At 28.3% G+C, this 15,296-nt stretch overlaps 1 protein-coding gene across 1 annotated transcript in view; it reads left to right on the forward strand.

The window, feature by feature from the left end:
• The window catches only part of LOC111636713 (T-complex protein 1 subunit epsilon-like), a 48,999-nt gene extending 33,966 nt beyond the window's left edge, over positions 1-15,033 (forward strand). Inside the window, exons 6-11 of the mRNA XM_023382017.1 lie at positions 2,504-2,653; positions 5,779-5,898; positions 6,698-6,883; positions 9,153-9,290; positions 12,324-12,504; positions 14,572-15,033. Of these exons, the coding sequence (XP_023237785.1) occupies positions 2,504-2,653; positions 5,779-5,898; positions 6,698-6,883; positions 9,153-9,290; positions 12,324-12,504; positions 14,572-14,699 (903 nt within the window). The 3' untranslated portion in view covers positions 14,700-15,033. The remainder of the gene's footprint in view (positions 1-2,503; positions 2,654-5,778; positions 5,899-6,697; positions 6,884-9,152; positions 9,291-12,323; positions 12,505-14,571) is intronic.
• The last annotated feature ends 263 nt before the right edge of the window (positions 15,034-15,296 follow it).

Consider the following 15,296-nt stretch of genomic DNA (forward strand, 5'->3'; position numbering starts at 1 on the left):
ACAAGCAAAACTCTTTCTTTTTCTTGGGTTTATCTGGAGATGTCAGCCACTTGGGCTATATTATTCTCTGACAAGCTGAAGCAAAACACATCACTCATGATGCAAGGTCCTAGAACAGCGTTTCTCAAAGTGGGCGATAACGCCCCCTTGTGGGCGCTGGAGGCTTTCAGTGGGGCAGTAGAAGGCTCAAAGAAAATTGGGGGGCGTTAAGGAAATATAGAGGGGCGACGGCAGACAAATTCTATATATAAAAATTCAACGGAATATATATAAAATGTTGACATTTTATATATTTTTTATTTTTTATTGAAGGTCACAACTTGAATATTTCTAACACATTGACTTTTATTTTAGCTCAGCGTTTCTCAAAGTAAGCAATAACGCCCCCTTCTGGCGCGATGAATAGATCTATGATAGAGGCAGGGTATTGAACGGTGACCAAAGGCAAAATTGGGGCTGATAAGAGGAAACATTGCGTTTAATGGTTTCCAGATGATGAGAACAATGTACAGTAAGGGCACAAAGTGTGAGATTCATAGAAAAGTTTTCCTAAGAATATTTCCAATCCTTTTCTCACACAAGAGAAAATGGGTTAGGGGGCGTTGGGTATAACTTTATGGAACAAAGGGGGCGGTGGATCGAAAAAGTTTGAGAATCACTGTCCTAGAATATAGCTCACAATGGGAAAAAAAGCCTCGTTCAAGTACTGGTGTGTCCTTAAGTACTCTCTTGACATGTATGAATTGTAACATTTTTGGTACTAGATTAACTTCTGAAATATAAATTTTTTTTGTTTTTATATTTTTCACTATATTTATTTTGTTTGTGCAGCATAAAGAAATAATTTTTAACAATACAATATGGTTATGCCAGTGCTGCCAGCTAAAACACACACATGACAAACAAAAATAATATTGGAGTAGCCCAAGACATAGCTAAATATTGCAGCACCACAGCACTAGCAGAAATTTGAATTTTCTGACTGGAACACTTTTAGTTAACCAATGTTTTGATTGATAGATATTCGGCTATACTGTAATTACAAAAAATATTATATTATTTATTGACAGTAAAAAAAGAAATTATACTTGCACAAAATAAAAATAAATTTAATGCAATTTTTGACATTGCCTTTCTTTTATAATATTGTCAACATCTGCTTTTATGATACTAGTCTTAATTGTAAGAATGTTAGTTAAATGGGAATCACTCAACCTATTTCTTTCAGCAGTTTTGATGTTTTTCATGCATGAAAAGAATTGTTCACAACAGTATGTACTACCCCACATGCATAACAGTTTTCTAGATAAAACAATTTTTTAGTAGCAGCAATTACATCATTATGACATAAAAGTGTATCCAGTGAAACGAGAATAATTTCTACAACATATTTTACCAAAATAAATAAAAATGTACCTAAAAAATTTAGGGTGCAGTGGGCCACAGGTTGGACATCCCTGCTTTAGATTGTTAAAAAAATTTCTCAATGTTTTTTAATATACAGAAAATAGAAATTTATGATGTAACAAAAAATATTTTAAATGTACTAGTTTCAACGTTTCAGTTTACCTAATATATCTAGTCAAATTGATTTTTCCGCGACCAAAAAAATAATTTTTTTACTTCATTGCAGAGTTAATCACTCAAATATTTTAACTGCAGCTTGATACCATATATAGTACAAAGTGTCTGGAAAGTTGTTGTGCAGGTTATTCATTTTGTTATTGCTGTTCATTTGCATTGATACATGTTAATGTACAGTGTGTCCCAAATTAAACTTGACATTTTCCAGCAGGCTACAGCAAAAACTATTCATCAGAAATTTATGAAAGTTTGGGAATGCCTTAATGAGATGATGAGAATTTTTTTCTAGAGCAAAAGAGGCTAGTTTAAAAAATTACCACTAGAGGGTGCTTTTCAAACAAATAGTGGAATATTAGCCTGCAAGATCACCAAACTTGAATCTAATGCAATATTTGTCTCTCTATCTCAAAAACTTTTTCTTTGAGATAGCCTACAGCCATACACTGTTTAGAGGACCTCTAAACGGTGGCCAAAAACTTAAAACTTTACAGTTATTTGCAATTTACACCTATATGCAATTTACAATTGCATATAGGTGTTAGTTTCATTGAAGTGTGATTTGTAATTCAATTTCATGCTTAATGTCAAAAAAGTAAGCAGACTAGGATTTTTATTTCTGCTTGCTATTTCCAGGATTATATTTTTACTGCCAAGTGGTGATTTTGTAGAGCTACCCCTGTATATATATAAAATTCTGATTTTAACATGATAGACAATGCAATGATTGTATCTATTTCACTTTAAAGTTTTAGCATTGATAGCTATATTGTTGGTTTTATGTTGCTTGTGATATAATTGAGTCAAAAGATTGTTATATCAAATTCTGTCTACATTTTCTATTTCTAGTGTAATTATGGAATGTTGGTAACCTAAATAATATTATTGGTTTTATATTTTGAATAATTTTATTTTATGATAGGAATTGAAAGATGTAAAACTTGCAATTTTGACTTGTCCCTTTGAACCTCCAAAACCCAAAACCAAACATAAGTTGGATGTCACTTCTGTTGAAGATTATCGTTTATTGAGAAAATATGAACAAGAGAAATTTGAAGAAATGGTTGATCAGGTGATTAAAAATCTTTTATTATTTTAATATTTATATATTACAAAAGTAAGATACAATCTTTTATAGCAATTTAAAAAATTAAATTAACCATTTGAAAGTACATAGTTTAAGCTATTTTTCTACATAGTTGCAATTTTTTTCTGAACACTTTTCTCAGTGAGAGACAATGGCAAAAATTCCTTCCTAAAAAAATACTCTACTTAATGATTTGAACAAATCTATGACTTCATCTGAGAAGTGTTTCCTAAGAGGTCCAAAAAGGTAAAAATCAGAGGGTTCTAAGTCCAAACTATGTACAGGATCGTTCATCACTTTCCATCATACTTTTTTTAGCCAGTTTGAAATCTGATATCCAGTATCATTAGGAGAGTTAGTTGCATCATTATGCAGCAGGCATATAATGGTCAAGATGGCAATGCTAGTTGCCATCACACAAGAGCAGTAAAAGATTTGCTACAAGTAAAACAAATCAGGTGTTTAAAGTGGCCTGCCTGCCAATAGTCCAGATATAAATTCTATCAAAAGCTGTTGGTGAAAATTAAAAAAACTTGTCACTTCAAGATGTTAAAGTAAGGAGGAATTGAATGCAGTAATTAAAGCAAATTGGCAAGAAATTGATAAGATTACTGCTAAAACTTTATACAGTCAATCCCAAAATGTATAATAGCTGTTATACATAAAAAAGATTGTCCTTCAAAATTGTAAGTATTATTTATTGAATAAGGTTGAAAAATTATGTTTCGAATGGCACAATCTTATATTTTGTCTTCAAGGTGGAGACAAAAACTTCCTGTTAAATTTTTATTTCTTGTACAAAAAACTTTATTCTTATGGAAATAATTTCTTTAGTGTTTGTACTTAACTTATCTTAAAAATAAATTTTATTTATGGCATATATCTTTTCAATTTTAAGTAAAAAAATATATATACAGTAGAGTGTCGATTTTCCGAAAGTCAATCATCCGAAAGAATTCCAGTCGGCAAACTTAAATTTTCGTCAGTGCTGTGGCGCTTCAATCTTTGGCTATGTCTTGGGCTACTCAAATATTTTACATTTTTATACTAAATTAACTTTTGAAGTATAATTTTTTATCATTTTTATATTTTTCAATATATTTATTTGTTTGTACAAAATAAAAAAAATAATTTTTAACAATACAATAGTCTTCGTTAGGCTTAACATCGACGAAAATTCAACGCGAAGCGACAGGCAACGGAGAAAATTTTCGACATCGGATACGTTAAACTATTTTTTCGTACGTAAATCAGTTATCCGGACAACCCCAGTCCTCAATTGATTCGGAAAATCGACGCTCTACTGTATATATATAATTCACAAAACTTCGGAGACAATCTTTCTTTTGAGGCTACTGCCTCCCCTCTATCTGTTTTACATTCTTTTGCGGAGGCAGTAGCCTCAAGAGAAAGGTTGTCTCTGAAGTTTTGTGAATTATTGAAGGACTGCTGATGGTGTGAACGGCAAAAAGAAAGGACAAAATGCAAAGTTTTATCTTTGTAAAGTCGAATTTATATTTACTATATTTACTTTTCAATTTTGTTGTTTATAGCTGTTGTGCTAAGTTATATTCCAGCTGATTGGAAAATTATGTCAAGGGGTTGTATAATTCAAAGTTTCATTTTCAATTGCAGATAATTTATAAGTAATTGATATGTAAGCATACTGATTTTGCTTATAAATTAAGATATTAACATAGGCATTTTAAAGATATTTTCAGTGTGAAAAATTATTTTAATATATATGCATGCAATTTTTTTTACATTTATCATTTATTGTTTTTTATGATTCCATTTTATAAAGTGCATTTAATAAACTGCTGTTTATTTCTTGTGTTTATGGTTCATAATAAAAGAATTTTAGAAAATTTTTCTTTTTGGAATTTAGACATTTTCAAAATCATTAATTGACATGCATCAAACTGTGATTGAATAGAATAATTTATAAAAATGTTTTTTTACATTTCTAATGTAAAATGCTATCATTGGTTGCTTTCAATAATTACTGTTAGAATTGAACAGGAATCATGTCATCTCTAATATCTTATTTTTACAAAGATTTTTTTTTTTTTTGTGTTGGCTCCAAGAGGGCTTTTTAAACATACCCATCATGACTGGCCAGGTCTATGTGGGAGCTAACAGGAAGATGAGGGGTAGGATCCAACATATCCAGGACAGACTTTCCATGAAAAATTCTAGGAGCTGCTTTCCAGTTTTGATCCCAGGTTTCCCACAGCAGTAGATTAACATCTTAACTGCCTCAGCTACAGCCATCTGGCCATTCATATAGATATTTGTATGAATATGATTATTTAAATATATACTTTAGGAATGTTTGTGTATAGTATCTAATCCACCATAAATGTTATTTTGTTACCTAATGGGAGGATCAGTATCCATATGAATTAAGTTAAGGAAATAATAATGTAGGCTGATGAATGTCATAAGAAAATCAAGAAATAACAGAATTTGTATTTTGGACTTCACTAGCAAAGTGCAGATAGTTCACTGATAATGACTTAGATACTATACATCATGTATCATAGCCTTCATAATATAATTGTCTTGGCTTTAATCTGAAAAGTATGATATATGTTCTACAAAATGTTGTAATGAAAATTGTGTTTCTGTAATTATGTGGTTAGAATAATAGAGAAATTAAATTCATGTCATGAAAATTAGTATGAACTTACATAATGTAATCTTTATGTGTATAAAGTGAATAAAGTTAGTTTCTCACTATAATTGAAACAAAAATTTTTTGACAGCATGCATGTTTTAAGCTAGAAAACATGAAATAATCTTTGTTTGCCCTATAATTCCTCAAAATATCATAGATAAATACTTATAAAAGTAGTTTTTTATGAAGAAAAATAAACTTTGAATATAACTTATATATGTTATTTCAGCTATAAAGACTGAATACACTTGTTATTGCTATTACTGTTTTTATTCACCAATTTTAGAATCACTTCTTTCTTATGGAATAAAGTTATGCTTCCTAGAAATTTCATAAATTAATTATTAGCAATAATTATTTTTATTGTGACTCTAAAATATATTATTTAATAATCCATTTCTTTTATTAAAATAAATATCTTCTCTTTCAGGTTAAAAATACAGGTGCTAATTTGGCTATATGTCAGTGGGGATTTGATGATGAAGCTAATCATCTGCTACTTCAGAAAGAACTGCCTGCTGTCCGTTGGGTTGGAGGACCTGAAATTGAGGTTTGTCACAAAAAAATAAGAAATTATAAAGTGTTAAGTTTGTTTTTAATGAATAATAGTAAATTGGAATGGAAAATTTTTAAAATCTTCATACTTAGAAGACAAGACACAGACAAATAAATTAGAAAGTCTTTACAAAAGGCTCTGTGATTTTATTCTTGTAGTGCTTTTTTTTTAAATACCACAGGAATGAAATTATACACAAAGCAGTAAATCTCCTTTTAAGGCTTTTCCCTTCCTTAAAAGAGTGATTAACTCCACTTTATATTGGTAAATTAAATACTCTATGTAAATTAAGCATTAAATGAACTAATACTTGTGGATTAAATATATCTTCAATTTTCATAAATGAAGTACATATTTAACTTTTTTAAATAAAAAAAGAAAATTTAATGAACAAAGGTAAAGATAGCAAATAAATAATTCTTATTATTATATCATATTATGGCAGAGCCTGGTGGTGCTGGATGGTCCAAGTCTGACTTAAAAAGGTAAAGGGAAAGATTGGGAGCAGAAGAGTATCTGATCATAAAATAATGCCAAATAAAAAACAAGCAATCACCCCACAGAAATGGACTAATATTGCTAAAAGAGGAGGAGGAAATTATGGCAAATTGATAAATTATATTGCATTATGATAATTTTCATTTTAATATAATGATATGATTAGATAAAACATAATAGCTGATAATGTCAAAAATATTAAATATTAACACTATCATTTATTAGCACAACTATATGTGAATGAATCTTTTGATTAAACAAGATTCATAAATTAATAAAATTTCTTTGTTTTTAGTTAATAGCAATTGCAACAGGAGGAAGAATTGTTCCTCGTTTTAGTGAGTTGACTCCTGATAAGTTAGGAAAAGCAGGAAGAGTCAGAGAATTGACTTTTGGAACTACAAAAGATCGAATGTTGGTGATTGAAGAATGTCAAAATTCTCGTGCTGTGACTATTTTTATTCGTGGTGGGAATAAAATGGTAAGTGTACAGAAAGAAAAAAATATATGTATAAAATTGAAATGAATTGAAGTGTTTCATTATGATTAAGAAATCAAAGGGAAAAATACTCCAATTAAAAAGTTGTCAATTTTCTCTGTTTTTGGTTCATTTCTCTAAATAGTTTCTTATATGAAAGTTAGAGCAAATATAAACTATTTTAAAAATTTACATATGTGAAATTCCTTTTTGAAAGTTAATAGAAAACTTTATAATGTTATAAAAAAAAAATTAGCAAATTTTATAATGGCTGAATTTTTTCCTGTAAATAAATTTTGTTAAAGGTATCAAAGGATGATAACTTCAGTCATCTATATATATAAAAATGAATGTATGTCTGTCTGTCCTTCATGCATTACTACACCATTTATCTGATTGCCATGAAACTTTGGGAAGTTGTTTAATACACTCCCACAAAGGTTTCTGGCATAGTACATTTATGCTACGATAGGTGACACGCGTGTATATTTCATATATAAAGTCAACATGAAGAGCGCATGTGCATAAGTTTGCTTTATTCAAACTCTTTGTCTTAATGTTTGATTTTATGTTTGAATTTATATTTATGAATGATTCTAGAAGATTGTTTTTCGAATCTAGTAAACCTGAAGAAGAACCCAAAAAGAGTTATAAAACATTTATTCATCACTTAGTGGTACTTTTTTTTTTTTTTACTCTTTCCACCCTGTGGGTACTAAGAGGGCCTCTTATAGCAGGCCCATTATGGGTTCGGTCGGGCCCACAATGGGGTGACTGGGTGATGAGGGACAGGGCCCAACATATCCGAACAGACCCCCAAAAAATTCCTGGGGATTCATTGACCTGTCCAGATTCGATCCCGAGTCCCCCAGAGCGGTAGGCTACCACCTTGACCTCTCGGCCATCTGGCCTCACTTAGTGGTACTATGCACTGGTTAGTGGTTGCAGTGAGTCTTAATTATTGTTATCCCAGTGTGGTAAGCAGATATCTAAAAATTTTCTAATTAGTCTCAGAAGAGGGGGAACATTCTTGCACTAGATAAAATGGGTAAGATCGGCTATAATCTAATAATCTTAATCTTCGCTATCAATACTTTTTCCCCAGCAATGCCGGACTCATCTGCTAGTCTTATTCTTATAAAACAAAATTTTTGAAATGTTAAAATGTCAATAAAAATCTTTTAAGATAGCATTAGAGAATTGCATTTGTTAGCATTAAATTTATTTTCAACAATGTGTTTAGTCTATATTTATTAAAAATTATTTTAGTTAAAATATTAAATATAATTTATTATAAAGTATTTTTTTAACATTTGCTAATTGATTTTTACATAAACATCAAAAGCCCAGATTATTAACAAGCAAAAACTGCCAACTTTTCTATAGTTAAATTTCTGTACTAATTAATTAGTATATTCAGTCTTTTAGTATACAAAAGCATCACATGCCTTATGGTGAATTATTTTTACTTACGAAATAATAAATTTATTATTTGTTAAATACTTTATTGTTAAGTATAATCATAAACTGAATTACTGTATGCTTTCATTCAATATACCGACACTTTGTTCAGTTTTGACAAAATTGATTTAAAATTTAGTAAATAACAATTTCTATTTGTTTCTAAAGTATTTGTACTTGTTAGTTTTGTTAAATTGATCAGTAAATTAGACACATTTACTTAGTGCAAATTAATATATTTCAATTATTTCTCTGGTACAATATGAATTTGTACTAGAGAAATAAATGAAAATGTCATCTACAATTTCTAGCTCAGTATTTCTGTTTATATTGTATTTTATGAAAATAATTATTTTTCATTCAGGTTTATTTGGAAATGGTTCTGAGAGGGATGTAGAAGACTAATAATAATATCAAATGGGGAATCTGCATGGTATTATTTTGCTTGGCATTTTATATATTTTTTTGAAAATGTAACTAGAAAACTGATTTGATTCTTATGGAAAATGTATTTTGAATAAAAAATATACTTTATATAATCAATTTCAACCATTGCTCTAATTTTCATGAAAATCTGTATTTAATTAAGTTCAGAATAGTGATAAATCACTGTTTGAGATTTTTAAATAGTAAAGATTAATACTAATATAATTAACAAAATATATGGTATGCATGTGATTAACATGTTAATCATACAACAGAACTATAATTTATATTTAATATATCTTATGTGAAAAAACTTTGGATATTCTCAAGTTTTAATTTACTATAATACAAATTGAATAATGTAAATATTTATAATATTTTCCAGATTGTAGAAGAAGCAAAGAGAAGCCTTCATGATGCACTTTGTGTAATAAGAAATTTAGTGAAGGATAACCATATTGTTTATGGTGGAGGGGCTGCTGAAATAGCTTGTGCCTTAGCTGTTAGTCAAGAGGCAGATAAAGTATGTGCTTTTAATAATTTCACAATTCTTTGGGATTATCATATATATACAGCCTTTTTTTCCCTTATTTTTTAGAGCCAAAATGCATTTTGGACTTTCATTCCTCCTCAGTTGGCATTTTACAAATATATTAAAAACACCTAAAAACTGAATTTTACATCTTGTACAATTATAACATTTTCTTGCTGGTAATTTTCTTTAAAACTACCTTCAACATTATGTATAATTTAACACAATTAAAATTCAGTTAAAATTTATAACTAGTTGAACTTTTCATTTCACTCTTTTATTCTTGGTTTCTAAAAGCTATTTAAAAGTAAACAAGTAAAAAAAGTAATTAAAATTATATTTAAACTAACTTTCATTTAACATACAACTTACTTTTTGCTAATATTCATTTTATCCAACTTTGTTTTTAAATAATGAGATATTTTTTAGTGCCAAAATGCATTTTGGCATTAAAAAATAAGCAAAAAAGGCTGTATGTTTATGACAAGCCAAAAGGATTATGAGATTACAATTTTATATTTACACCATTAATAATCTAAACTGAAAATAAAAATATTTATGGGCTAGAAGCAATACACAAGATATATTTTTTTATTGAATTTCATCTCTTGTTCACTTTCCTTCTGTCAAATAGCTTGTTGTGATACTTGCCTTGTGTGGATCAGCCATCTAAGATAGTACTTGATAATACATCTTCTGGTTGTACAAAACTAATGATTGGCAAAACATAGTCTGCACATGATACTCTGCTTTGTATTTATACTATGATTGACTATATTATCATTATACACTCGGTGACTGTTACAAGAAATGTTAGGCAAAGCTACAGCATACAGTAGAGTTCCCGCTAGTCCAAACGTCCGCCTAATCCGAACATGTTTCAGTCGGTGGAGAGAAAATTTTTTAGCTCACAAAATATATGTTTTTTATATTTTTCAGTTGAATTTAAATGGTAAGACAAAGATTTAAAATTTCACAACAAAAAAAAATTGTATTTTATTGTAGTACTGTATTAATGCTGTACAAAATTAATAAATCAGTGTTTGACATGGCCTATTAAAACAACAGATCTATACTGTACTTACACACAAAAACAGAACCAAAAGTCATTGATGGTGTTGGATCTATATAAACCGGACCTGTTTTACTGCTTGTTTCTGCATTATTTCAATTCGCGTTTTTCACCGGATGCTCGCCCTCTGGTGTTTAAAAACAGAACTACTCTATCTGGGTCGTTTGAATGTTCTTCGTATATTGTCAACAGTAGAGATGAATAGTAAAAGTAAAAGTAAAGCTTTCTGTTGTGTTCCAAATTGTAATTCCAAAGCCATACGCGATCCCAATATAAGTTTTCATGTATTCTCATATGAAAAACAGATGATTTTTCGTAAATCAGAATTCGGAGAATCTCAGAAATGTAACCGACGGAAAGAGTGGATTCGACTGCTAAGAATTGGCAAAAAAGTTACGAAGTATATGGTAGTATGTTCGAAACATTTTACTCCTGAAGATTATATTTTGTCATGTATGCTATCATGTTTTTATAAATATGTTTAGATTATTGTAATTCGATAGTATTAAAAAATCAAACTGAAAAAGATTGCATAGAGTCTAAGTATAAAGTAATTTAGTATTTGTATTCGTTTTTAACCTATACTATAGGATTATCTTCAATAAAATGTAATTCTATTCAATTTTATATGATATGTCGATAAACTTTAAAATTCCAGTAATTTTGTGTGGGATAGAAGTCAATGCTGATGTTTGCAGACAAAGAGCACAAAAATGTACAGAACGATCTTGCTCGTTTTTCTCGATAATACCACATAAAATGACGTGTCCTGCTAGTAATACTTGTTCTCCTTCTATAAAATTTCTCAATGAACTGCTACAAGTAGCATATTTCATTATATTGATATTTCATTATAGTAAAATGAATTATATATTACTATCTGTAGTAATATATAATTCATTTTACATTGACGACTAACAAACGACCCAGATAGAGTAGCCATTTTGTAAAAATACAGCGCCCTCTATAGTTCATGAAAAACACGAATTATTCGGCTAATCTGAACAAGGCTCAGTCCAATTAGTTCGGACTAGCGGGATTCTACTTGTACTGCTAATCTTGCTGTCACCAGAGCCTCATCAGTGATCCCTTACAGTTGGAGTGCTTTTGATTCTTATTTCTCTTCATGTTTTTCTTCAGACTAAGATGGGAGAAGCTTTTCTCAGATACACATGTAATTAACTATGCTTTAGGTGTCATTTGTAGATCGTTTTTTTTTTTTTTTTATGTTGAAGGACATCTTTTTTATGAATTGTAGTGAAATGCTTATGCTGTTTAATATTGTAAAAAGAAACTGGAAAACCACAAGACTGAATCAGATGACTATGCTTAAACTTAAAGTTGAAAGAACTATGAAATCATTTAAAGGGGTCAACTTTTTAATGTGGTAAAAAATTTCTTAAGATCATTCTGTTCCATCACTAGGATTGTAAAGCAGTTAAACATTTGGATCTGATGATGGGACAGAAGATCCCAAAAAGTGCTTTATTGCATTTAAAAGTTGACTCCTTTAAATGATTTATAATTATTTTTGTTTCAAGAAACTTGAAAAAAGTTAAGTGTGTTCCATTTGGTTGTTTGATATTATGTAGTGACTTTCAAGAGGATTTTAGTGGATTAATTTTGTTGTGATTCAATCTTTTTTATGATGGAATTTTATTTATTATTCACATTTGAAACATGATTATAAATGCAGCTGTTGAAGATATTTATTATTATTGTCTGCTTGTACAATTTTGAGTTATATTTTCTTAATAAGATTATTCATATTGTCTCTGATAGTCAAGCTGCATTGAAAACACTCCATGGGATGGCCAAAATTAACATTTCAAAATTTTAAAACTAAATTATAAATAAGATATTTATTAATTAAAAATATGACTACATTAACATTAATATTAAATGTTGTATTTGAATTATTTTAAAATTTAAACATGAATTTTTACTTTTAGATATCAACTTTGGAACAGTATGCATTTAGAGCATTTGCTGATGCATTAGAAAGTATACCTTTGGCCTTAGCAGAAAATAGTGGGCAAGCCCCAATTCAGACATTAACTGAAGTTCAAGCTAGACAAATAAAGGAAAATAATCCTTGGTTAGGAATAGACTGTCTGAATAAGGGAACAAATGGTAAGTAAATAGCAAAAACAAAAATCATTGATCATATTTTCTTTTTTAATAATTATCTTGTTTTAAATTCAACACATTTAAAACAATCTAAAGCATATTTTATCAAATTGTAATATTAAACATAATGAGCTTTATGCTAACATTAGAATATTGTGGAATAAGATAGCATGTTATTATTAAATAGAACTTCTAATTTATTATAGAATACTGAGAATTTATAAATTTGCTTTGCTACTGTTATACACATGATAATGGAAAAAAATAAATTTTTATGAGTGCTTATATTGTTAAATATAATATCCAAAAGTATGGACTTCTAAAATTAAAAGAAAAAAATATTTGTACTCAATGAAAAATAAGTGTTTCATTTAGATGCCTCTTTATTATTTAACAGCTAAATGTGTTTATTAGTAAGCAAAGAATACAATGAAATTAAGTGTTATTTTTAATTTAAATTTGAAATAATAGGTTTTTAGAATATTAATAAATTTTCATATATACAGATAAATGTTGTTTCAATTAATATATTGGAAGTAAAAATAAAGATTATGATCATTCTATAAAAATAGAATGTATCAATATTCTTGTGAGAGTTAATATGTAATGAAATTTTAAAATTAATTTCTTATATAATAATTTTCCTTTTGAAAATTACATTAAAATAAACTTCAGTTAATTTATAACATATTATGATTATGCAAGTAATTTTTGTGATAAATTCACTATTGTGATTATAATTGAAAAGTAAAGATTGTATTTTTGCTTATTAAAAAATTTGTAGCTGGACATCTGCAGTCCCATTGTAATTCTGTTTGCTTGAACATTCTCTATCCTCTTTCTTTTATTCTCATTCTAGATAGAAGTTAGAAAAATATCATACAATTTTCAGTTTTTTGTATCTAAATATTTATTTTAAGAAAGTTGTACAATTTTTTATCCAAACATATTACATAAGAAAGAAAAGTTAACTATTTTTTAGTGAACATATCTAGTAAATTACAGTATTTGTCAATTTTCTAATTGCTTGTTTTCATTGCTCAAAACAACTAGAGGTTGATTTAAACAAAATCATGTAAATGAAATATTTATAATTTTTTCATCATATATAGTGTACTCCTGTACAATGCACAGGATATATACAAACATCGCTAAACCCGATATACAATATAGCTACACACCAACAGAATGCTGAAAATCTATTGGGCTAGTTTAAGGCTAATTACTAAATAAATTACGTAACCAATTGGCTCTAGAGGTAAGCGTTAGGCGCCATCTCTTATTAACATTAATAATTATAAATAAATAAATTAATTTAAATAGTTGTGGGTTCGAGTCCCACTCTGGGCCGATTTTTTCTCCCAGCGGTTCTAAATTATTTAAATTAATTAATTTATTTATAATTATTAATGTTAATAAGAGATGGCGCCTAACGCTTACCTCTAGAGCCAAATTGGTTACGTAATTTATTTAGTAATTAGCCTTAAACTAGCCCGATAGATTTTCAGCATTCTGTTGGTGTGTTGCACAGGATATATTCCACATTATACAAGATATGTATTATCTGACGATTTTATACAAGTTTAAACTTGTCTGAGTTTCAGCACAAATTTGCATATTGCTAATGAGATGTGTGTTATTTTCAAATATGATTTTATTGTGTGCCGAGTATTAATTAACTTGTTTTAAAGAAACTTTCTTTTAATGAAGAAAAAACAAAATACAGGTAATAAATTTTTAAAAATATATACACTATTATTATAAATTATAAGAAGCATTTGCTGTTTTAGCCATGTGTATTGAAACAATCAAAAATATACCCGAGAAGTTGAAAAAATCTCTCTCTCTAGATGACAAAATTAGAATTTTGTATGAGTACTAGTTGCACTTTTTTTTTACCATGTTATATGGGAGTTCATATAATTAATTATCATGTAATAATGAATAGTGATTATTAAATTATTGTTAATCATTAAAGTTGCATATTTTAAAAAAATATATTTGTTCTTTAAACAAATTAAAATGTTTATATTTTCTTGATATCTTGTTAATACATATATTTCTTTACAGACATGAAAGAGCAGCATGTCATTGAGACTTTGACAAGTAAAAAACAACAAATCAGTTTGGCTACCCAACTAGTGAAGATGATTCTCAAAATAGATGACATTCGTTCACCTGATAATTCGCCATTCTAATTTTTGTAAATCTCTAGGCATTTTGCTATTCTTTGTTTATTTTAAAATCACTATATTGGAATTAATGTTTCTTTTTTAAAAGACAAAGCTTATAACAGGTTAAATGTGCAAATTAATTTATATATTTTGGTTTAAAAAAATATATAAAAAAGAAACTTGTTTTTATATGATTTATATAATGTACTTGTTCCTTTCAGTTATATAAATCTGTTGCTTAAATAATTCAGTGAGTGAAACAGCATTTGTTAATAATCCATTTTTAACTTGGATTTCAATAGAAAATGGCAATATAAATGAATCAGTTAATAAAGTGTATCACAGAATCAAAACACAAGTTATTTTTCTTGAAGTCATTTATTAAAAACTCAGAAAATATTGCCTTATTAGTGAAATGGATTAAAATATTCAGATCTTTAAATATGATGATTAGAAATTAATGAACTATAATTTTAAAAATGTACAGGATCTTTCTAAAACAAAATTACAATAATTTAAAATTTTTGCAATTTTAATTATTATCCAAGAACATTGTAATATTCATTAAAACATGGAAAACTGTCTAAGTTTTATGTTTGCCCATTACAATTTTTCATTGTG

This window comes from Centruroides sculpturatus, unplaced genomic scaffold (genome assembly GCF_000671375.1).
Source record: "Centruroides sculpturatus isolate CEXI.00-Female unplaced genomic scaffold, Cexi_2.0 scaffold977, whole genome shotgun sequence".
Classification (NCBI taxonomy): domain Eukaryota; kingdom Metazoa; phylum Arthropoda; class Arachnida; order Scorpiones; family Buthidae; genus Centruroides; species Centruroides sculpturatus.